The 24579-nt window shown below is 48.9% G+C and overlaps 1 protein-coding gene across 1 annotated transcript; it reads left to right on the forward strand.

Moving 5' to 3' along the window:
- Nucleotides 1–2542: 2542 nt before the first annotated feature.
- LOC125512515 (2'-deoxymugineic-acid 2'-dioxygenase-like) lies at nucleotides 2543–3885 on the forward strand. Its single transcript, XM_048677612.1, has one exon. It carries the CDS (start codon nucleotides 2703–2705, stop codon nucleotides 3723–3725), a length of 1023 nt encoding a protein of 340 aa, XP_048533569.1. The 5' UTR covers nucleotides 2543–2702; the 3' UTR covers nucleotides 3726–3885.
- Nucleotides 3886–24579: the final 20694 nt, after the last annotated feature.

The raw sequence follows: 24579 nt of genomic DNA on the forward strand, positions 1-24579 counted from the left end.
TTGTGCATACCTCCTGCCACACAAACGAAAGAGGGCAGGGTTGCGACTCACCGTAAGGGCACCGCCCATACCGCCAGAGGTCCAACATCACAGGGAGCAGCGGCCAACCGGCCTCCCAAGCAACGAGGATTGAGCATTGCATCCCCAATTATCTTGCCATTTACGAGTCTGCAAAACATAGATAACCTTACTTCTTCCCCAAATTCCGAGTTCGCTCTTTCATAACCTTATTCTTTTGCTCAACCGTTCTTTTACATTCTAAAAATTCATGCGACGTACCTTCTTTTTTCTTTCTGAAAAGCGAAACCACCAGTCATCTGTTGGGGTCACCGGCCACATGTTACAAGTATAAATACACACAACAACAACCACCACCAATTAGAGCCAGGCTCCTAACGACGGCCGAAACAAAGCCAATGTTCATGCATGCCAAAAGACCTTAAAGAAAAGGAACACCGAAAACTCATAAACGAAGGAACAAGGGTAGTTGCAGACTAGATAGTTGTACTCTACCTTGAGCTGGCTTGCCCAGTTTTTTCTTGATAGCCCCACCACTGCTAGGGGATACGAGTGGACGAGCAAATGGGTACAAGCGATGCTCTATGTTTGATTTTTATGCTTTATTGGAACCGTATGTCGCATGTTTGATTTTGAATTGGTCTTGTAATTTTGAACTTTGAAAATATGGATTTAGATTGACGTCCAGTTATTAAAAGCGGTATCATAATTGTTTGCATTTATATGATGTGTGTTTGCATAAATACATAGTTCATGGTTTACTATACACGAGGTACTGTAGGCCAGGTACTGTAGTCATGGACAGTAGCTATCTTACTGTTCATGCTGACCTGTCCGTTAATCTTTGATCCGACGATTTTGAAAGGGTGGCAAGTCACAGTACTATTCACCCCCCGCTAGCTGGCCAGGCAATAAAGGGGCTGTTTGGATTCATCCACGCCCGCCTGACCAAAACGTGAGCGTGCCAATTTTTTGGTGATGAGTGAAGTCTGTTTTAAACCTTAAACTCATATACCTCGTCGGAATCGAACCCCCATCTCCGAATCCCTGAAATCGGTACCCTAACCTCTATGATCCCGGTCAATATCAACCCTGGACCTGTTTGGTGCACCAGGAAAAGATTCATCCCGCCCGGGATCATAGCCTACACTCACTGACATAATTACCCCACATGTCATTTCCATCTTCTATCCCAATCCTCTTCCCTGTCTTTCCTGAAATCATCAGAACTTGCGGCTCTACCGCCGGAAGGTGCGGATGGAGGGCTCCTGGTTCTGGCATTTTCTTGGTCAGCATGGCCCGCACGGGGGCATCCATGGTGGTCTGCTCCACACAGAGGACGATGTGGCCGGCGCCAGCGCTGGCGATGAGACGTGGGAGGAAGAACTGAAGCTGCGAGTGACGGTCCGCGATGGCGCACATGGCGTGGAGGTGGCCGGCGCACACCAATGTTGTGGAATAACGTCTACACGATGGGGATATGAGACAGTGGCGCAGCACGAGCCGCTGGGTCGCCGCGAGGTGACGACCCACGATGGCGCATGGCGTGGAGGTGGCCGGCGACCTTCGTCATGGCGATGGCCGGCTAGAGGTGTGCGACGCGGCGCGTGCGTACAATGGCTACACAGCCTGCTCGGCTTCGTGCTCCAGTCCCTCGGCAATCACATCGTTGGCAACTATGTCGTGCGGCAGGCCACGACAATATGTACAGGCGCTTTCTTAAAGTGCTCCTTGATTGTGAGCAACGGAAGCTATGATGCATAGCAACGGAGGCTATATGATGCGATGGTTTTGGTTAGGCAGCGTGCTTTCCGTAGAAGCTGGCTTTGAAGCAGCAAGCAGGGGATGGATTCTTCAGGAGCTAGCTCACACGTACACTACGTAGCAACTTGCACGCCACTAGCTTGATCGATCTGTGCCAGCACGACACACATCAGAGATGTTGTGGCATGCCGTGGATTTTGCCACACACCGCAGTGTCGGTTGCTGCAGGTGTTCATAACGAGACAAGCATCATCGTTCGGGCATCTCAAAAAGACAGTCGCAGGCAAGAAGATGGATATGGCGTGTAGTATAGGGCCGCTGAGTCAGCCAGAAAACCTAGAATCCCGGTCGGGATTAACTTTTTTCAGTGCCATAAACGGGGCTAGGGTGGATGTAGGGTTGATATATTGACCGGGATCTGAGAGTTTAGGGTACCGATTTCAGGGATTTAGATGTGAGGGTTTGATTTCGACGAGCTCTATGACTTTAAGGTTTAAAATAGACTTTACCGTGAATCCGCTGCCGATGTTTAACCAGGAAGTTGGCGTGAAATCCTAACTCGCGGCCAAAATATTGGCGTGGCTGAAACGATTTGGCCCCCATCCAAACAGGAACCAACCCTACTAGTCAACGCCGATATTTTGGCGGGGCAACTCTTGGCCATCATCCAAACAACCTAAAAAAGCCGGCCAAAATAAACAGGCACTCGAATTTTCTTTAGCAAAGAAAAAGTCAACATTGTCAGTGCACTGTATCTTCATATGACGACAAATGGATATTCCCCGGTTGCAATCAAAACCCGAATGCTCTCTGAATCCAAAGATGCTTCTCTTGATCTCTTCACCATAAAAGTGCAGAGATTGATGCAGATGATGAACTGATCAGTCTATGCAAAATCTCAAGCAAAGCTATATCTCGAGATGGCAGCGGAGCCTCTCTCCAATGGCGCCACCCACCTGTCGGTGCCTGCACGCTACATACTCCCGGTGCACAACAGGCCGTCTTCGTCCGTGAATGGCAAGGGGGCGCTGCCTGTGGTTGATCTCGGTGGAGACGACGACGGCAGGATCGCCGAGGAGATCGTCCGTGCAGGGCGGGAGTTCGGTTTCTTCCAGGTGGTCAACCACGGCGTGCCGGAGGAGGTGATGGGCGCCATGATGCGCGCCGCGGAGGAGTTCTTCGCACTGCCGGAGGACGAGAAGATGGCGTACTACTCGAACGACGGCAAGAAGCTCCCGCGGTTCCACACGAGCCTCCGGAACGGCGCCGGCGAGGAGGTCCTGTACTGGCGGGACTGCCTGAAGCTCGGCTGCCACCCGCCGGACTGGCCGGACAAGCCCCGCGGGCTCGGGGCGGCGCTGGAGCCATACACGGCAGCCGTGAGGGCAACGGCGCGGCGCGTTCTGCGTCTCGCCGCTGTCGGGCTGGGGCTCGAGGAGGAACACTTCGATGGGTCGCTCAGCGGCGGTGGGATGATGAACGTGAACCACTACCCGCCGTGCCCGGATCCGAGCCTCACCCTCGGCGCCGGGCCGCACTGCGACCCCGGCCTCGTCACCGTGCTCATGGAGAACGTCGGCGGCGGCCTACAGATGCTGCTCCACGGCGACGGTGACGCTGGGGGCGGCGGGATGATGTGGGTGGACGCCGACGCCGCGCCGGGGGCGCTGGTCCTCAACTTTGGGCATCAGATGGAGGTGGTGAGCAACGGGCGCCTGCGCAGTGCCGAGCACCGCGTGGTCACCAGCGCGCGCGCCGCGCGGACCTCGCTGGCCACGTTCGTGTGGCCCGAGCTGGGGTGCACTGTCGCGCCGGCGCCGGAGCTGGTGCTGGCCGCAGGCGAGGGGCCTCCATATAAGCCCCATTCCTATGGCGAATTTCTCGGTGTGTACCTTGCCGAGGGTGGGGTCAGGGAAGCCGCCATGGCGCATCTCAAGCACTGATCACCTGCCAGCTTAATTTCCTGCACATGCATTTCTTCTTCCAGCAAATTTGAGTAAAGGGTTTTCTTATGGCGTCAGTAAAGTTCTTCCAAGTTGGTGTAATGGTGGATGCAAGTATGTTTGTTTAGTGGAGAATACTGGTAATGGTTATATTCCTGTCTGCTTATGTAGAAACCAAATTTTAGAAATATAACCAAATTTGAGCTTTTAACTCAAGTGGTTATATTCCCGTCTGCCTATGTAGAAACCAAATTTTAGGATTCTGTTTAGTTTCGTATAACTCAAATATCTCGAGCTTTTGACTCTTTGTCTTGGCCGTTTCTTTTTGTGATGTTACGGGCAAAAGGATTCTCTGAGAGGTGGTTATCTTGGATGGCGACTCTCCTGTCCTCGGCAAGCTCGCGAGTGGTAGTTAATGGATGCGTTGGGGATAAGTTTACGCAAGCGTGCAGTCTACGGTAGGGAGACTCCCTCTCGTCGTTGCTGTTTGTGATTGCAATTGACATATTAACGACGATTGTGATGAAGGCTCACAGGGCCCAAATTATGAGCAACATGAATAGTTGCGGCCCCTTTCAAAGATTGACGCTTTACGCGGATGATCTTGCTATGTTTATCAAGCCTTCATTGTCAGACATTTACTTCATTAAAGAGATGCTCCAGATCTTTGGCACTGCTTTAGGCTTGAAGGTGAATTACAGCAAGTCCTCGGCCATCCTGATCAGGGCAAAGGAAGAAGATGAGATCCTTGTCCGGAATGCCTTGGAGGATTGGTCAGTTTCCGTGCAAATATATGGGATTACAACTGAGTATCAAGCAACTGACAAGGTCGGAATGGCAACCGATAGTGGATGCTTCGCTCAAAATCCTACCCGGTTGGCAAAGGGGGATGATTACCCGCCCAAGGATGTTAATTCTGGTGAACCAGGTGATGCGTGCGCGGCCTACACATCATTTGACTGTTGTGGAAGCCCCCAAATGGGCCATTGAGAAAGTGGACAAGGGGTGCTGCATGTTTTTCTGGGCTGGTTCAGAAGAGATTAGTGCCTGAAAATGCGTTGTATCTTGGCAGAGGGTATGTCGCCCAAAGAATCTGGGGGGATTAGGAGTAATGGATTTGCGCAAACACGACCTAGCACTCAGATTACATTAGGAGTGGTTTAGGAGAACGGATGATGCCGGGCCATGGCAGGGCCTGAACGTGGCGCCGGATCGGCAGGTGCTCGCGACCTTCAACAGTCTGGTCCATTGACAAATTGGAGATGGAGCTCAGATTCTCTTCTGGAAGGATAGATGAATCAGGGGCTTTAGCATGGAAGAGGTTGCTCCGCTGATCGTTCCAAAGGTTAGAACATGGGTGGCCAACAGGAGGACAGTCAAGGAGGGGATGCTGTTACATGCATGGACTAGGGATATTTCCGGAGATCTTTCCACGGAGGAACTTGCCCAGTTCATTCAAATTTGGGAAGTACTAATTGATATCTAGATTGAGCTGACCAGGGAGGATAAGGCTGTCTGGGTGTGAAATGCGGATGGCAAGTGCCCAGTGGCGTCAGCGTACAAGATGTTGTGTGAAGGAGGCATCAGATTTCGGCTGGCTGCTGCGGTGTGGAAGACCTGGGCCCCATTAACCTGCAAATTTTTTATGTGGCAAGCGGTACAATACCGGTTGTGGACTTCACATAGAAGATTCAGACGTGGAATACAAGCCGAGACATCCCCATGTTTCTTCTGTGAGCAGCAAGAGGATACGGTGGACCATTTGATGCTCCAATGTGTGTTTGCAAGACAGGTATGGCATCTCTCTTTTGCAAGAGTGGGCATTGACCATGCCATTCTGCCTTCACCACAAGCCAGGATAGAGGATTGGTGGGCTACGAGACGTAACTGGATCGCCAAGACTGACCGAAAGGGTTTTGACTCATTTGTAATGCTCATTTATTGGACGGTGTGGAAGCAATGCAACACGTGTGTATTTGGTCGAGATCTGGTTTGCAATGTTGAGGCCACGGTAGGTCTCATATTCCAGAACCTGAATTTGTGGGGTCAAGCCGGAGGGACGGGAGTGATTAGATATCGAGAGTAATAGCCTAGTTGGGCTCAGAGTGCAGAGGGCGTGTGGCACCGAGTTGTGGTGTCTGAGCCTTTTGTAATCTCTTTACATATTTCTGTCTTCTATAAAGCTAAGGTACGCCATTGGTGTACTCTCTAAAAGAAGACATTATCAGCGCTGCGAGGTGATTATTTTGTCAATTTCATGATTTGTCGCCTCAGTCTCTTCTCACGCATTCCCTCAAAAAAGTTCCACTACTAATTAATTGAAAATTGAAAGAGAGGTTTGACGCATGGATGGCTATCCTCTCCCCCTCTCCCCTTCCCCTCCCGAGCGGTGGCGGCGACGGGCTCGTCCCCCCTCTCCAACTCCGGCGTCCCTGTGCTACCTTCTCGCGGCCTCCTCCTCGGTACCCAACCCGCCGTCCACACATCGTTCTGTTTTCCGCGCTCTTGCCCCCGCCAACAAGTTCTGGGCTCTCGGATCTGAGGCCTCGGACTCCGACCCCGAATCCCCTCCTCCCCCCTCCGTCCCGCGCCTCCGTGCGTGCTGCCTCTCGTCGCTGCTCCGTCGCGGTGCCGTAAATTCGCTCCCGGCGGGCGTGGCCGCCCTGCTCCCGATCCGTTGGTCGTGGATGGCTGGAGTCGCGTTTCGCGCAGGCGCCATCGGGTTCCTTCGCCGTCTCCTGCCCGTGGCATCCTTGGTCCTGGGCGGTGTGGTGCGCCGACGTTGGACCTGGTTTCCCTCCCCCTCCCTGGCTGTCTTTCGTCTGTGCTTCATCCTCTGGTTCGCTGGTGGCCTCGCCGGCAGCAGCCGGGCCGCCCGAATCCCTAGATCTGGAGGTGCCCTCCGTGGTGGAGCCAGACCCTGGGATTCGGGCCTCCGCGCGCTCCTGATGGGCCTGGGCCCTGCTCCCTTTCCAATGTGTCGGATTGCCCCTACCTCTCGTGGTTCTTGGGCCTCGGGTGGCCCTGGCCCAGTCCCCGTTCCCACTCTAGCCCAACCCTTCGGCCCCGACCTAGTGTGGTCGGGGTATATATGGGTGCGGAGGGGCTCACTTCCCCCATTTCTAGGGTTCCCAGCCTCTCTCTCTGACCTGCGTCGCCACCGCTTCCCCATCCGCGTTCCTCTAGATCTACTCCTCCTCCTCCCCTCCCCCTCTCGTTTGCGTCGGTCGTCTCGATGGACCCGCGCGGCTCCTCCAGCGAGGCCTTGTCCGACCAAAAGCGGTGGCAGGAGGGCTCTGTTGAGGGGGAGGTAGATTTGGAGTACGAAGCTTCCCTTCGTCCCAAGCTCCAGGCGGACCGAGCTCGGGTGGAGGGGCCGCGGTGGAGCTTGGCGGTCCTCCTTCCCTTTGATCTGGCTCGGTTGCGGCTAGTCCCTCTGCTCCCTATGGTGGTTCTTCGCCGCGTCCTTCGGATCCCTTGGAGGTGGCGGCCGCGGCGAGTAAGGCTGGCTCTGCTGGCCTGTCCTCGCGCCCCATCCTCCTCACAGTGTTGCGGCCTCGTCGCGGGCTCTAGCCCGGGCCCCGGCGGCCCCTGGTGGTGGTCCTAGTCGTTTCGTGCCCCGTGGCTCCTCTGGGGCGCCGGGTCGCCGCCCCTCCTCTGGTGGCCTGGTCCCTGCCTCTGCCTCTGGTCCCTGTGGTGACGGTATTCTTCCTCCACCTCCCCCCGCTCCGGCGCGCGCCCCTCCTCCTGCCCAAGTGGCCAACCCCACCCTCTCCTGCTTCGCTTGCCACTGCCCTGGTCACTTTCAGTCGTGCTGTCCAAACCCCCCTCCCCTTCTGTCTCATCCGCAGAGAAGACGGCCACCTTACGGTCGACTATCAAAACCGCCTCAAACCCCCTGCTTTCGTGCATTACGGCCTCGGCCTCCGTGGATGTGCTTTCTTCGCACTCGATCGCGAGGTTCCTCAAGTGGTTCCCATTCCTGCTCTTTCTAACGCCGGCATCATTACTTTCAAGGATAAGAAAATCTCCCCCCAGGTTCTCCTTGATGAACTCCAATTGTGGGATGATGGTGGATGGGATTGGCAGATCCGCCAACTTTCTGAGTCTGAGTTCGCTGCCATTTTCCCCTCCAAAGAAAGCTTGCATATGATATCTTCGTGTTCCAGTTTCACCCTTACCCTTAACCAAGTTGTCATTTCTGTCAAGGCCGCCTCCAATGGATCTAAAGCTATCTCTTCGCTGTCTGATGTCTGGGTCTTAGTTGATGACGTCCCACCTACGCTTTGCTCTTCTGCCTTTCTTATGGCATTCAGTGTTCTTATTGGCAAACCAATTGAGGTTGATCCGGAGTCTCTGCTTGTCATGGGCCCTGTGCGGCTGCGGGTCTGGTGCGTTGATCCTCATTGCATTTGCGGCTCCGTTGACGTCTTCCCTTCTGCTGGTGGCTTCCGTCTTAGGGTTCGGGTCGAGAGCGATGATGCTCCGGTGTCGCCCCCGCCCCACCCCTCGGCCGGCCTCGGGCAATGATGACAAAGATGACAAGGATGAGGATGGCCTTCCGGATGACTCGAATCATGGCACTAAACATCGTTTTACTCAGTCGGAGTGGGATGGGTTGACTTCTGAAGATCGTGATTTGCTCAAGGAGAACGCTCCGGTGGGTGGTGGGAACAAGGATGCGGTGGTCGGCGCCGGTGGGGGGGGGGTTTGCTGCTTCTGATGGAGCGAGGGGTACCCCTTTTTCTGGTGTGTGCTCCAACATTCCAGCTCGCCCTGCCTCCCCTTCCCTCTCCGGTATTGAAGATCTGCCCCCGACCGGCATCATATCCAAGAAAAAGAAGAAGAAATCGTCCGCCAAGAAATTCTCCACGCGTAGCAGGGCTTCTGGTGATTCCAAGCAGTCTGCGGCAGGGCTTTGCTGCAGGCTTGATGCTGATTTGGGTGCAGCCTCGGGTCCTTCGTCTGTGGCGGCTTCTCCGTGTCGTGCCCATCCCGCGCCGGTGCGCGTTCCCCCGCTTCCACCGCCCGCAAGAGCGGCCGTGTCTCCAACAGTGGCGAGTGGGTGGACGATCAGGCGACGCGATGCGCTGCGGCTAGAGATCTTCCCCCTTCAGGTACCCCTCCATGTTCCACACCCCCTTCTATCCCCGTTTCTTCTCCTGTTCGGTTAGTCCTTCCATCGCAGTCCAGTGAGCATCTTCTAATATCTTAGAGGACGTAGGCATTTCTTTTGATCCTACTTTTGGCTCTCTGTCTACCCTGTTACATATTGTTCGGGCAAATGAAATGGCACAAGCGGATATTGCTAGGGCCAAGGGGGCCGCGTCTCGGGTTGATGCCTCACTGGTTGTGGCCGGTGGGGTCGAGGTGGCACCTGAGAGGGATCAGGTGCCCACCACTACGCCTCGCCAAACGTTCTAAATCCTGCATTGCCCCAAGCAGGTCGAGTCTTTGCACAAAAAACCTTTCCCACCGATGAAGGCCTTATTATGGAATATTTGAGGTTTCGGCGCTAGGGGACGCATGGACCAGCTTAAAGATCTCGTTTGGTTTGAGAATATAGACATCATTGGCCTTGTTGAAACGGTTAAACCTTCCTTCTCCCCAAATGAATTTTTTGCTGCTGCTGGGATTGATAGGTTTGACTGGAAATATTTGTCTTCTTCAGGTCACTCAGGTGGAATTCTTATTGGTACCAAGAGAGACATGTACGATTTTGTTGCCTTCGACCATGGCATTTTTTGGGCTAGTACAGTAGTATCTCATCGCCGCTCAATATGCTTTTGGAAGTTATGGTAGTCTACGGCCCGACTGATCATTCCCTCTCTTACATTTTCTTGGACGAAATTTTGAATAAGATCGAATCTTGTGATCTCCCTTTGCTTATTGGCGGTGACTTCAACTTGATGCACTCTCCTTTGGATAAAAACTCTCCTAATTTCTCTTGGTCACTTGCTGACGCGTTTAATGCTTTTATTCAGGACTCCGCTATCCGCGAAGTGCCTAGGGTGGGTGCCCGCTTCACTTGGACGAACCATCAAACGACTCCTATTCGATCTGTTCTTGATCGCATTTTCATATGCCCCAGATGGGATTCCTTGCTCCCTCGGGCCTCCCTTCAGGCTTTGCCCATCGTGGGGTCTGATCATGCGCCCCTGATTCTTGATGATGGGATCCATTCCGTCTCCTCACCGCGGTTTCAGTTCGACGCTTCTTGGCTCCTGGTTGATGGTTTTGCTGATCTGATTGCGCATAAAATTTCCTCCTTCTTATCTTCTGCTCGCCACTCTTTTGGACCGATGGACGACTGGCACCAATGCTCATACCACCTCCGAAAATTTCTCTGTGGATGGGCTAAGAACCACGCTGCTGAGTCATGGTGTCACAAGGATCGACTTGCTTCCCAAATTGGCTCCATGGACGTGCACGTGGATGGCCCTGGTCTCTCTCCCCCTGAATGGCAGACTCGTTATGATTTAGAAGAGGCCCTTTTGGCCTTGCACCGTTGAGAAGAAATATACTGGAGACAAAGGGGCACCATTAATTGGACTTTGAAAGGCGACTCCCCTACTGCGTACTTCTTTGCCATTGCTAACGGTAGGCGTCGCCGTTGCATGATTGATAGCTTGATCATCAATAATGTCAGGGTGTCTGATCACTCCCTGATTATGTCGCACGTGGTAGACTTCTTTTTCTCTCTCCTATCCGCTAAGCCTGAGGTGGGCTTTAGATCGGCTAACTCCTTCTGGGCTTCTCAGGAGAAGGTGTCTAGTGATGATAACATAGCCTTGTTGATCCCTCCCCTTTGATAAGGAGATTTTTGAAAGGATTTGCTCTGCTAATACCAATGCAGCCTCGGGCCCAGACGGCGTTTCCATCCCCCTTTTTAGGCAGTTCTGGCCCCAGCTGCAGGGCCTTGTCCAGGCTATCATTCAAGGCTTCTGGTTGGGTACCATTGACATTTCACAGTTAAATTACGCTGTGCTTACTCTTATCCCTAAAGTCAAAGGGGCAGACTTGATCACTCAATTTCGACCTATAGCCCTGATTAATAACTTCGCTAAGCTTCCAGCTAAAGGCTTTGCTACTAGGCTCTCCCCAATCACTCATCGCACTCTTAGCCCTTTCCAATCGGTGTTCGTAAAGGGCAGGTTTATATTAGATGGTATTCTTTGTCTCCATGAGATTGTGCATGACCTACGAGTCCGGGGCTCCAAAGCGGTGATTTTAAAACTTGACTTTGAAAAAGCCTACGACTCGGTTAGTTGGAATTTCCTCAGACAAGTGCTTCTAGCCAAGGGCTTCGATGGTGCGTTGGTTCACAGACTTACGCAGTTGGTCACGGGTGGCCACACGGCAGTTTTGGTCAACGGGAACATTAGTCACTTCTTTGCTAACAGTAGCGTCCTGAGGCAGGGTGACCCGTCTTCTCCCCTCCTCTTCAACTTTGTGGCTGACTCTCTCTCTCTCTCTCATATTCTGACTCGGGCTGCTGCTGCTGGCCACATCACTCCTGTCAGCCCTCACCTCGTCCCTAATGGCATCTCTCACTTACAATATGCGGATGATACTATCATTATGGTTGAATTGAATGAAGCTAGCATAATACATCTGAAGTTCCTTCTCCTTTGCTTTGAAGCTCTATCTGGTCTCAAGATTAATTTTGCTAAGAGTGGAGTCATTGTTACTGGGGTCTCGGATGTTGAGGCCCAAAGAGTTGCTCATCTTCTTAATTGCTCCCTTGGCTCTTTTCCTTTAAAATATCTCGGCCTTCCGGTCTCTCCCCACAAGCTGCTGGCTAAAGATTTTGCTCCGGCTGTCACTAAGGTGGGCAATCGGGTCTTGCCGTGGAGAGGCCGCTACAACACCCAAGCAGGCAAGGTCGCCCTAACCAACGCTTGCTTGTCTTCCCTCCCCATGTTTTTGATGGGCTTCTACCTCCTTTTGGGAGGGACACATGATGTCTACTACACAACCTTCTTCTTGTAGACGTTGTTGGGCCTCCAAGTGCAGAGGTTTGTAGGACAGTAGCAAATTTCCCTCAAGTGGATGACCTAAGGTTTATCAATCCGTGGGAGGCGTAGGATGAAGATGGTCTCTCTCAAACAACCCTGCAACCAAATAACAAAGAGTCTCTTGTGTCCCCAACACACCCAATACAATGGTAAATTGTATAGGTGCACTAGTTCGGCGAAGAGATAGTGATGCAAGTGCAATATGGATAGTAGATATAGGTTTTTGTAATCTGAAAATATAAAAACATCAAGGTAACTAATGATAAAAGTGAGCACAAATGGTATTGCAATGCTAGGAAACAAGGCCTAGGTAACACTAGTGCAAGTTCTCTCAACAATAATAACATAATCGGATCATATAACTATCCCTCAACATGCAACAAAGAGTCACTCCAAAGTCACCAATAGCGGAGAACAAACGAAGAGATTATTGTAGGGTACGAAACCACCTCAAAGTTATCCTTTCTGATCGATCTATTCAAGAGTCCGTAGTAAAATAACATGAAGCTATTCTTTCCATTCAATCTATCATAGAGTTTGTACTAGAATAACACCTTAAGACACAAATCAACCAAAACCCTAATGTCACCTAGATACTCCAATGTCAACTCAAGTATCTGTGGGTATGATTATACGATATGCATCACGCAATCTCAGATTCATCTATTCAACCAACACAAAGAACTTCAAAGAGTGCCCCAAAGTTTATTCCGGAGAGCCAAGACGAAAACGTGTACCAACCCCTATGCATAAGTTCACGAGGTCACGGAACTCGCAAGTTGATCACCAAAACATACATCAAGTGGATCACGTGATATCCCATTGTCACCACAGATAAGCACATGCAAGACATACATCAAGTGTTCTCAAATACTTAAAGACTCAATCTGATAAGATAACTTCAAAGGAAAACTCAATCCATTACAATAGAGTAGAGGGGGAGAAACATCATAAGATCCAACTATAATAGCAAAGCTCGCGATACATCAAGATCGTACAACCTCAAGAACACGAGAGAGAGAGAGATCAAACACATAGCTGCTGGTACATACCCTTAGCCCCGAGGGAGAACTACTCCCTTCTCATCATGGAGAGCACCGAGATGATGAAGATGGCCACCGGAGAGGGAATCCCCCCTCCTACAGGGTGCCAGAACGGGTCTAGACTGGTTTTCGATGGCTACGGAGGCTTCTGGCGGTGGAACTCCCAATCTATTCTGCCCCTCGATGTTTTTAGGGTATATGGATATATATATAGGCAAAAGAAGTCGGTCAGGGGAGCCACGAGGGGCCCACGAGGGTGGGGGTGCGCCTAGGGGGCAGGCGCGCCTCCCTGCCTCGTGGCCACCTCGAAGCTTCCTTGACTTCAACTCCAAGTCCCCTGGATCATGTTCGTTCCAAAAATCACGCTCCCGAAGGTTTCATTCTGTTTGGACTCCGTTTGATATTCCTTTTCTGCGAAACACTGAAACAAGGGAAAAAACAGAAACTGGCACTGGGCTCTGGGTTAATAGGTTAGTCCAAAAAATAATACAAAAGTGCATAATAAAGCCCATAAACATCCAAAACAGATAATATAATAGCATGGAACAACCAAAAATTATAGATACGTTGGAGACGTATCAACATCCGCAAGCTTAATTCCTGCTCGTCCTCGAGTAGGTAAATGATAAAAACAGAATTTTTGATGTGGAATGCTACCTAACATATTTCTCTAAGTAATTCTCTTTATTGTGGCATGAATGTTCAGATCCATAAGATTCAAGATAAGAGTTTAATATTGACATAAAAATAATAATACTTCAAGCATACTAATAAAGCAATCATGTCTCCTCAAAATAACATGGCCAAAGCAAGCTATCCCCACACAATCATGTAGTATGGCTATGCTCCATCTTCACCACACAAAGTATTTAAATCATGCACAACCCCGATGACAAGCCAAGCAATTGTTTCATACTTTTGGTGTTCTCAAAAAATTTCAATCTTCACGCAATACATGAGCGCGAGCTATGGATATAGCACTATAGGTGGAATAGAATGGTTGTTGTGGAAAAGACAAAACGGAGAAGATAGTCTCACATCAACTAGGCGTATCAATGGGCTATGGAGATTCCCATCAATAGATATCAATGTGAGTGAGTAGGGATTGCCATGCAACGGATGCACTAGAGCTACAAGTGTATGAACGCTCAACAAAAGGAACTAAGTGGGTGTGCATCCAACTTTCTTGCTCACGAAGACCTAGGGCAATTTGAGGAAGCCCATCATTGGAATATACAAGCCAAGTTCTATAATGAAAGATTCCCACTAGTATATGAAAGTGACAACATAGGAGACTCTCTATCATGAAGATCATGGTGCTACTTTGAAGCACAAGTGTGGTAAAAGGATAGTAGCATTGCCCCTTCTCTCTTTTTCTCTCATTTTTTTGTTTTTTTGGGCCTTCTCTTTTTTATGGCCTCTTTTGTCTTTTCTTTTTTTCGTCCAGAGTCTCATCCCGACTTGTGGGGGAATCATAGTCTCCATCATCCTTTCCTCACGGGGACAATGCTCTAATAATGAAGATCATCACACTTTTATTTACTTACAACTCAAGAATTACAACTCAATACTTAGAACAAGATATGACTCTATATGAATGCCTCCGGCGGTGTACCAGGATGTGCAATGACCCATGAGTGACATGTACGAAAGTATTATGAACGGTGGCTTTGCCACAAATACAATGTCAACTACATGATCATGCATAGCAATATGACAATGATGAAGCGTGTCATAATAACGGAACAGTGGAAAGTAGCATGGCAATATATCTCGGAATGGCTACGGAAATGCCATAATAGGCAAGTATGGTGGCTCTTTTGAGGAAGGTATATGGTGGGTTTATGGTACCGGCGAAAGTTGCGCGGTACTAAAGATGCTAGCAATGGTGGAAGGGTGAGAGTGCGTGTAATCCATGGACTCAACATTAGTCATAAAGAACCCACATACTTATTACAAAAATCTATTAGTTATCGAAACAAAGTACTACGCGCATGCTCCTAGGGGGATATATTGGTAGGAAAAGACCATCGCTCGTCCCCGACCGCCACTCATAATGAAGACAATCAATAAATAAATCATGCTCCGACTTCATCACATGACGGTTCACCATACATGCATGCTACGGGAATCACAAACTTTAACACAAGTATTTCTCAAATTCACAACTACTCAACTAGCATGACTCTAATATCACCATCTTCATATCTCAAAACAATCATCAAGTATCAAACTTCTCATAGTATTCAATGCACTTTATATGAAAGTTTTTATTATATCCCTCTTGGATGCCCATCATATTAGGACTACATTCATAACCAAAGCAAATTACCATGCTGTTTAGGACTCTCAAAATAATATAATGGCGCATGAGAGTTCATCTATTTCTATAAAATAAAACCACCACCGTGCTCTAAAAAGATTTAAGTGAAGCACTAGAGCAACAACAAACTACTCCGAAAGATATAAGTGAAGATCAATGAGTAGTCAAATAATTATGCAACTATATGAAGACTCTCTAACATTTAAGAATTTTAGATCTTGGTATTTTATTCAAACAGCAATCAAAACTAAAGAAAATAAAATGACGCTCCAAGCAAAACACATATCTTGTGGTGAATAAAAATATAGCTCCAAGTAAAGTTACCGATGAACGAAGACGAAAGAGGGGATGCCTTCCGGGGCATCCCCAAGCTTAGGCCTTTTGGTGTCCTTGGATTTTACCTTTGGGTGCCTTGGGAATCCCCAAGCTTAGGCTCTTGCCACTCCTTATTCCTTAGTCCATCGAATCTTTACCCAAAACTTGAAAACTTCACAACACAAAACTTAACAGAAAACTCGTAAGCTCCGTTAGTATAAGAAAATAAATCACCACTTAGTTACTATTGTGAATTCATTCTAAATTCATATTGGTATAATATCTACTGCATTCCAACTTCTCTATGGTTCATACCCTCCGATACTACTCATAGATTCATCAAAATAAGCAAACAACACATAGAAAACAGAATCTATAAAAAACAGAACAGTCTGTAGTAATCTGTAGGTTTCGAATACTTTTGTAACTCCAAAAATCCGGAGAAATTAGGAAGTCCTAGGAAATTTGTATATTGATCTACTTTAGTTGGAATTGGTATTTTATCGCTCTCTGATAAAAAAATGAAAATTATTCTCGTGAGGGCATACTTTCTGTCTTTTACAACAAAATCAAATAACAACCACCCAAGAAGATCCTAAAGGCTTTACTTGGCACAAACACTAATTCAAAGCATAAAACCACATCTAACCAGAGGCTAGATGAATTACTCCCTCCGTTCCTTGATATAAGGTGTATAGATTTTTTAGAAAAAGCTCGAAATATAAGGTGTCTTGCGTCGCACCACTTGTTTGAATAATTTTTTTAGGGATTTGATTACATTTACTTATATTAGGCAAACTCCTCTATTTTCTCATGTCAATTAGTCAGGTGTAATCTCGTCCAAAACTTGTGAAATTTTCACTCCACGTTCGTTATTTAATTTTCGTGCCAAAAACTATACACCTTATATTTAGGAACGGAGGGAGTATTTATTACTAAACAGGAGCAAAAAGTGAGGAACAAAAATAAAAATTGGGTTGCCTCCCAACAAGCGCTATCGTTTAACGCCCCTAGCTAGGCATGGTGATTTCAATGATGCTCACATAAAGGATAAAATTGAAACATAAAGAGAGCATCTTGAAAATATGACCAGCACATTTAATTCTAACCCTCTTCCTATGCATGGGGATTTTGTGAGCAAACAACTTATGGGAACAATAATCAACTAGCATAGGAGGGCAAGACAAGCATAACTTCAAAACTTTAAGCACATAGAGAGGAAACTTGATATTATTGCAATTCCTACAAGCATATGTTCCTCCCTCATAATAATTTTCAGTAGCATCATGAATAAATTCAACAATATAACCATCACATAAAGCATTCTTTTTCATGATCTACAAGCATAGAAATTTTATTACTCTCCACATAAGCAAAATTCTTCTCATTCGGAATAGTGGGAGTATCATAAGAAACTCGAATACTATAAATTGTTTCCATATTAAAAGAGTAATGTTCAGAAAAGGGGTAATCATAATCATGACAAGTTTTATAAATATAATTGTCGGTGTCAAAACCGGCGGATCTCGGGTAGGGGGTCCCGAACTGTGCGTCTAAGCCGGATGGTAACAGGAGGCAGGGGACACGATGTTTTACCCAGGTTCGGGCCCTCTTGATGGAGGAAAAACCCTATGTCCTGCTTGATTAATATTGATGATATGTGTAGTACAAGAGTAGATCTACCACGAGATCAGAGAGGCTAAACCCTAGAAGCTAGCCTATGGTATGATTGTATGTTATGGTTGTTGTCCTATGACTAAAACCCTTCGGTTTATATAGACACCGGAGAGGGTTAGGGTTACACAAGGTCGGTTACAAAGGAGGAGATATTCATATCCGTATTGCCTAGCTTGCCTTCCACACCAAGTAGAGTCCCATCCGGACACGAGACGAAGTCTTCAATCTTGTATCTCCATAGTCTAACAGTCCGACCAATGGAGATAGTCCGGCTGTCCGGAGACCCCCCTAATCCAGGACTCCCTCAGTAGCCCCTGAACCAGACTTCAATGACGATGAGTCCGGCGCGCAGTATTGTCTTCGGCATTGCAAGGCGGGTTCCTTCTCCGAATACACTGCAGAAGAATTTGAATACGAGGATAGTGTGCGACCCTGCAAAATAAGTTCCACATTCCACCGTAGAGAGAATAATATTTTCGCAGATCCAATTTGCTGGCTTGTTTTGGCAGCACGCCGTTACATCATGGCCCGGTGATTATTCGAACCATTTCTTTTAACCAGCCCCGCACATAACGCGAGGCAGTTTTTCGACACATCTTGTCAAAGCAGAGATCGTGTCCCCTTATTACGGGATTCTCAATAATATGGGCGTGGGTAACCCAACCGCGCCATCAATTGCGGCGCTTGGGGGATAAGCGAGTTTTACCAGGCAAGTGGGGACGCTTAGTTTCGTCTGCCCATATAAAGGGATAAGGATTCACCTTTCTATACACGCCTTCTTCCTCCCTTACCCATCCATTTTCGCACACTCGAGCTCTAGCGCCCAAGTCCGCACTTCCCACCTCGACCTTCTCCAATCATGTCCGGAGCGGGAGGCAAGTGGATGGTCTCCTCCATCATGGAGGGAGACATCAAGAAACTGAGGAGAGCCGGATACCTGCCCGACGACATCGCGCACCGGCTCCCAGATGAGGGGCAGCTCATCCCCACCCCGAGGCCCCATGAGAGGGTAGTATTCCTCACCCATTTCCTCCGCGGACTGGGATTCCCTCTCCATCCCTTCGTCCGGGGGCTCATGTTTTATTACGGCCTGGATTTCCACGATCTGGCCCCGAACTTCATCCTCAACATCTCGGCGTTTATCGTCGTGTGCGAGGCCTTCCTCCGCATCAAGCCCCACTTCGGCTTATGGTTGAAGACCTTCAATGTCAAGCCGAAGGTGGTGGGCGGCCGCCAGGCAAAGTGCGGAGGCGCCATGGTGGGCAAGATGCCCAACATAACATGGCTCGAGGGCTCCTTTGTGGAAACCATAAAGGGGTGGCAATCGGGGTGGTTCTATATCACCGAGCCGCGCGACCCTGCATGGGTAGCGGCCCCCAAGTTCCGATCTGGCATCCCCACGCGGCTCACCTCCTGGAAAGAGAAGGGCCTGTCCTGGGCTAGTTCGAAAGAGCTGACCGGACTCCAAACATGTATTCAAAACATGGTGGACAAGAAGCTCAAGCTTGTCAACATAGTCCAAGTTATGCTCATCCGACGGATACTCCCGTGCCAACAACGGGAGTTCAACTTGTGGGAGTTTAATCCGGCACAGCACCAAACTCTGAACAGGCTCTTCGACACGACTCATGAAGACGCCTGGAGGGTGCTGTTCAAAAGTGCCGAGGTCCCTCCCCCTATTACTGAGGATCGCGGATTCAGCGCGAAGCGCCAAGCCAGTGCGGTAAGATGCTTTACCTTTCACAGGATACTATTATTTTTTATATAGATTGACTCTATGCGGGATCTAAACTCCCGTACCTTTGACAGGACTGGCAGAAGATGGCCGGACAGATCGACTGTCCGGCTCCTTTGCCCGAAGGCCCCGCAAACGCTCTTCTAGCGAAGATGCTGACTCCGACCCCTTATAAGGTGCCGGAGAAGACCAAGAAGGCCAAGGGAATCCGAAAGAGTTCCTGACGCCAGGCGTCGTCGGACTCACCGTCCGATGACTCTGCGGCGCACTCTTCCCCCGAAGACGAGGAGGAAGAAGAAGAAGAAGATGCTCCCCCACCGACTGGGGGAGACAAGAAAAGGAAGGTCGCCCCAACTAGGGAGGCCGGAGGGTCCAAGAAGGGAAGGACTCTCCTTCCGGACAGTTCCACCGCCACCGACGAAGGCGAAGGCGAGTGGTTGCCCAGGGTCAAGCCCCCGGGGAGATCATAAGTATTTGGATACCACAGTAACTCCTAGGATTCCTCTATCGCACTACTTTCCCTAACGCCGAACGCAATTATGCAGGCCGCCACGAGCCAGTATCGATGTATCATCGGACGGCTCCTTGGGCTTGTCGGACATGGATAGCGATCCAGTCCCGACCGCCACCTCCCCTCATCCTGCCGACGACGCCGAGGTGTTGTCTCAAGAGGCACCGGATCAAGGGGAGACAGTCCTCAAGGCGCCTCAAGGCGACCTTCCGGACTCCGGGAGCCGCAGGGACGGGGCCCCCAAGAGCTCCGAGTTCGGCCCTCAGACGAACACCCTGCCGGACCCTCCAGCAGTTCCGGGCTTGGGCAGGCGGCCTCCTTCTAAGAGGGGCAAGACGCCAGTGCCGGTGACCTCTATCCATCCAGAGGCACCGGACAATCTGCTGGAAGCGCTTCGCAACGCTTCCATCGACGAGGAGCACCGCACTATCATGAGTGCAGTGATCCAGAAGGTTCAGTCCGCCCAGAGCGGATTGACTGAAGCCTGTGCCAGCCTTCTAACGGGCTTTGAGGTAAGTGTTTTAAAATTTAGTAGAAATATTACCGCATAGATAGTAGTCCCTGATGCTTTGTTCGGTGTTCATGAAGAAAAGCCGAACAGAGGATCAAATAATATCGCAGGAGTCTAATATAAGTATGTCAATATGCGTATGCAGGCTTCACTGCTGGCGTCCGCCGCACTGACTGCGGAGGTCGCCGTACTGAAGCAGGACCTCGAGGGGTCCAAGAAAGAGCTCGGCCTTGCCAAGAGGCAGCTCGAGGAGAATAAGGGTAAGTAATACCCCGTCTATAGATTTGTATATATAAAAAAGGACGCGATTGCAAAATGACAAGATCATTGTATGTTTGCCAGGGGCCACGACCGAGGTGGCGACCCTGAAGCAAGCGCTGACCAAGGCCGAAGATACAGCGGCCAAGGAGCGCACCGAGCGAGAGAAGCACGAGGCTCAGGTGGGCGAGGTGCAGCAAGAGCTCCAGGCTCTTGTGGCGAAGCACGAGGCGTTGGAGCTTGACTCCAAGACGCGGGAGTCTGAGCTTGTCGTGGCCCTCGAGAGTGTAAAAAGTGCCAAGGCCGAAGCCCAAAAGGCCCTCCAAGAGATCGACACGATGAAGAAGATAGCGGCGGGTAAGGCTTTCTATATGCAAAGCAAGCAAGTAAAAGTAAATTACCGATTACTTATCCAGATCCGGAGCTCTTCAGGAGCATTCGCAGATTTGCCCCGCAGTGTGTCCGATGCCGCACAATTTTACCAGGACGAGGACGGAAGCTCGACGGAGAAGCTGTTCTGGTCTCAGTATGCTGAGGCCGAACATCCGGTGCCAATGAGCGACCAGCTGAAGCAGATGGTCGAGCTACATAAGGCGGCCGATCAGGCCATGAAGAGCTTTATAGTCCGGTTGTGGCCTGGCGACGCCCTTCCGAACAGCTTCTTCGGCCTTGTAAGTACATCTAGTGCCACCCCTAGTTGGTTTTGGAGTATTGACGACAAACCTAGCTGAGGGACTAATGTGTTTGTGAGAATTGCAGGAAAACACAGGTAGAAGTCCCTCGTTGATTCGGTTTTACTACCAGAGATGACCCCTAAAAATGTACGAAGACATTGAAGACAATGGTGGTTTATGAAGATATTCATATTGAAGACAATGACATGAGAAGACTCCCTATGAAGCTTTTGGAACTCGAAGACCTAGATCCTTCGTAGTTTTATTTCATTCATGTTGTGTCATAGGAACCACCGTACTGTTAAGTGGGGTCGAAGAGAACCAGTCAGAATGACTGAAGTGATGCCTAATTCAAATCCTATGTCTTCGAGCGAAGACTTTGAGAGAAAATCTTGTCCAGAGTCAGACAAGTCAGCTTTACTTGTAGCCCAAGTAAAGTTGCCGTGTGAGTTCAAAATTCGACCGTTGGTACACGTGTCAGTTCCTTAGTGACCCAGGGTCATTTCGGACAGATCAGGTCGGGTTGCCAAGTGGCTATAAATAGTCCACCCCCCACAACCATAAACGGTTGGCTGCTCAGATTTCAGTGCACGGCTTTTGTCGTTTGAGAGCAACCCACCTCGAAGCCTTTGAAAGAAAAATTCCCAGTGAGGAGAAAAGCCCTAACCACCCAGAGCCAGAGTAAATTGGGCATCACTTAAGTCTTCGTGTCTGTGTGATCTGAAGACTTATTACACTTGAGGACTGTGCATCCTCCAGACGGTTAGGCGTCGCGTTCAGAGCATCCAAGAGAAATTGTGGATTGCCAGTGAACGAAGTTCTGTGAAGGTTTGGGAGTCTACCTTGAAGCTTACCAGAGTGATTGGGCGAGGTCTGTGTGACCTTAGCTCAAGGAGAAAACGGTGAGGACTGGGTGTCTTGGACTAAGTGTCCTTGACTGGGTGTCCGGGACTGTGTGTCCTTTGGTTTAAATACCTAGCCGCCTCCAACCAGACGTACAGTTGTCATAGCAACTGGAACTGGTCCAACAAATCATTGTCTTCAACGTGTCACTGGTTTCATCTTCACTTCCTTTCGCTTACAGTTATTCATTGTGAAGCCATTGCATGCTTGCTTTATCTTTTGTCTTCACAACATGAATGTGTGATCTGTTCGGCTTCATAACTTCTTCCTACCTGATCCTTATTACACTGAAGCTGTTTGTCATTGCGCTTTCACTCTATTGAATACATGACCATGGCTGGCCTGGTGTAATCTAACTTCCGCTGCATAGTAATAGGCATGATCTTAACTGTTTGTCTTCACAACTCTCACGTTTTGAAGACTTTCATAAAAATCGCCTATTCACCCCCCCTCTAGTCGATATAACGCACTTTCAATTGGTATCAAAGCAAGGTGCTCCCTTGTTCTGTGTGATTCGGTTTAACCACCTGGAGTTTTAGCTATGTCGACTGCAGGGATAATCAAAGTCTCCGCTGCTTGTCCCGTCTTCGATGGAACTGAATATCCCTACTGGAAGAATAAGATGCGCATGCATCTTGAAGCCATTGACGTCGACCTATGGTATGTCGTCGAAAACGGCGTTCCCAAGGCTGGAGAAGGTGTCACTGCTGCTGATGTCAAGAAGTTCGTTCAACTGGACTCTACTGCCAAGAATATCATCTGTGGTCATCTGACCAAAGGACAGTATGGCCGTGTGAGTGCCTTGAAGACATCCAAACTGGTCTGGGATTGGATCTCCAAAGTTAATGAAGGCATATCAACCCAGAGAGATCAAAGAATCAGTGTCCTTCGCAATCTCTTCAACCGCTTCAAACGAAATGACAATGAGAATGTCCAGCACACCTTTGATCGGCTCACTGACATCACAAATGAGCTTCAAGCCCTCGGTGCTACTGAGATCACCAAACATGAAATCGTCAAGACGCTGCTGAGATCACTTGATAGTTCGTTTGACATTCTGGCCCTGATGATTCAAGAACGTCCTGATTTCAAGACACTCGATCCGTCTGACATACTTGAGAGGCTCAACACACATGAGTTTCAGCTTTCTGAGAAAAGAGATATCTACGGTCCAAACTATGGGCGAACTCGTGCCTTGAAGGCAAAAGCTGTCTCCTCATCTGAAGAAGAATCTGACTGCAGTTCTGATCATCCTGAAGACATTGGAAGAGAACTTGCAATGCTAGTGAAGAAGTTTCAAAAATTCACCAAGAAGAAAGGCTTCAGAAAATCTTCACGATCAAGCTCAAGGAATGATGAAGCCTCTGCTCATGACTACAAGAAGAAAACATGTCACAAGTGCAAGAAAACTGGGCACTTCATCTCTGAGTGTCCACAGTGGGACAATGAGAACAGAAGGAAGAAGAAGAGCAAGGAATATAATTCTGACGACAAGAAGAAGAAGAAACACTCAAAGTCTTCATCACACAAGAAGAGCTCATCTGGCAAGGCGCGTGCGTTTGTAGGCAAGGAGATGGATTCAGAGGAGGAATCCACATCTGAGGAGGCAGAGGTGGAATCTGAGGAGGAGTCTGATTCTGGCACTGTGAGTCTGGCTACAGCATACGTCGCCAAGTCCATCTTCAACACTGAAGTCAATAATTGCATCACCGACACCGACGCAAATGACAAGAACGACTCCACTCCTACCTACTGCTTCATGGCACGCGGTGCCAAGGTAAACACACACACCACTCGCTATGAAACATCCAGTGACGATGACTCTGAATGTGATTCAAAACCTAGCTACAAAACACTTGCTAAAATTGCAACTGAACAACAGAAAGCTATGGAACATATTCAAAAACTGTTAGACAGAAGCGATGATTTGTTGGGTGCTGAAATGACTCGATCTGAATCCTTAATTGAAGACATAAAAAACCTTCACGTTAAGTATCAGGAACTTGAAGATCGTCAAGATACTCTCTCAATAACTCATGAAAAGCTTTCCTATGACTATCTTCAAAGGAAGCAAGAACTCGAGAAATTGAGGGTGGCTCATGAAGATCTTCAAAAGGAAAACGAGTCACTTCGCACCGAACAGATCAGTCCCGCTCAGGAAGGATTTGAACCACCATGTCTTAAATGCATTGAGCGTAATAATGCTAATTCTGTTGCTGAATGTTCCACTGCTACTACTGTTCCAATATCTTCAACTGTTGATGTGGCAACTAACCCCTCTGCTGAGGATATCACTGCTATTGCTGATGAGAATGCTAGGTTGAAGACATTGCTTGAAACAGGGATGTACAAAAGTCTGAAAGGGCATCAAACATTATGTGATGTCCTTAAGAAGCAGATTCTGAACCGAAACCCTAGGAAAGAGGGTGTTGGGTTCATGAGGAAAATCAATGCAGATGGCTCTTACTGGAAACCTGAGCAGTACCCCAAAACTACATGGGTTGCTGCAAAGGAACTTTCAGCAGATCCATCCAACTTATCTGGCTTCACTTGTGCTAACCCAATTATCATTGATGAATCCTTTGATGCAAACTATAAACTGTTTAAGAATCAGAATGGTGAAGTGTTTGCCAGGTACATTGGTACTAACTGCAGGAATGGACCGGCTATGAAGAAGATCTGGGTTCCGAAAACATGTCTGGAAAATCTTCCTGTGAATGTCTTCATGACACCTCACTTGAAGAAGACAAACCTCGGTCCAAAGGCTTCATACAGACAGAGGACTCACCTGAGTCACACTAACGCAAATGTTTTGCAGGGAAACCATACTCAGGCATATGAATATGAGAGCGGTTCATCGAACCGTCATATTCATATGACCAAAAA

This window comes from Triticum urartu, chromosome 6 (assembly GCF_003073215.2).
Source record: "Triticum urartu cultivar G1812 chromosome 6, Tu2.1, whole genome shotgun sequence".
NCBI lineage: Eukaryota > Viridiplantae > Streptophyta > Magnoliopsida > Poales > Poaceae > Triticum > Triticum urartu.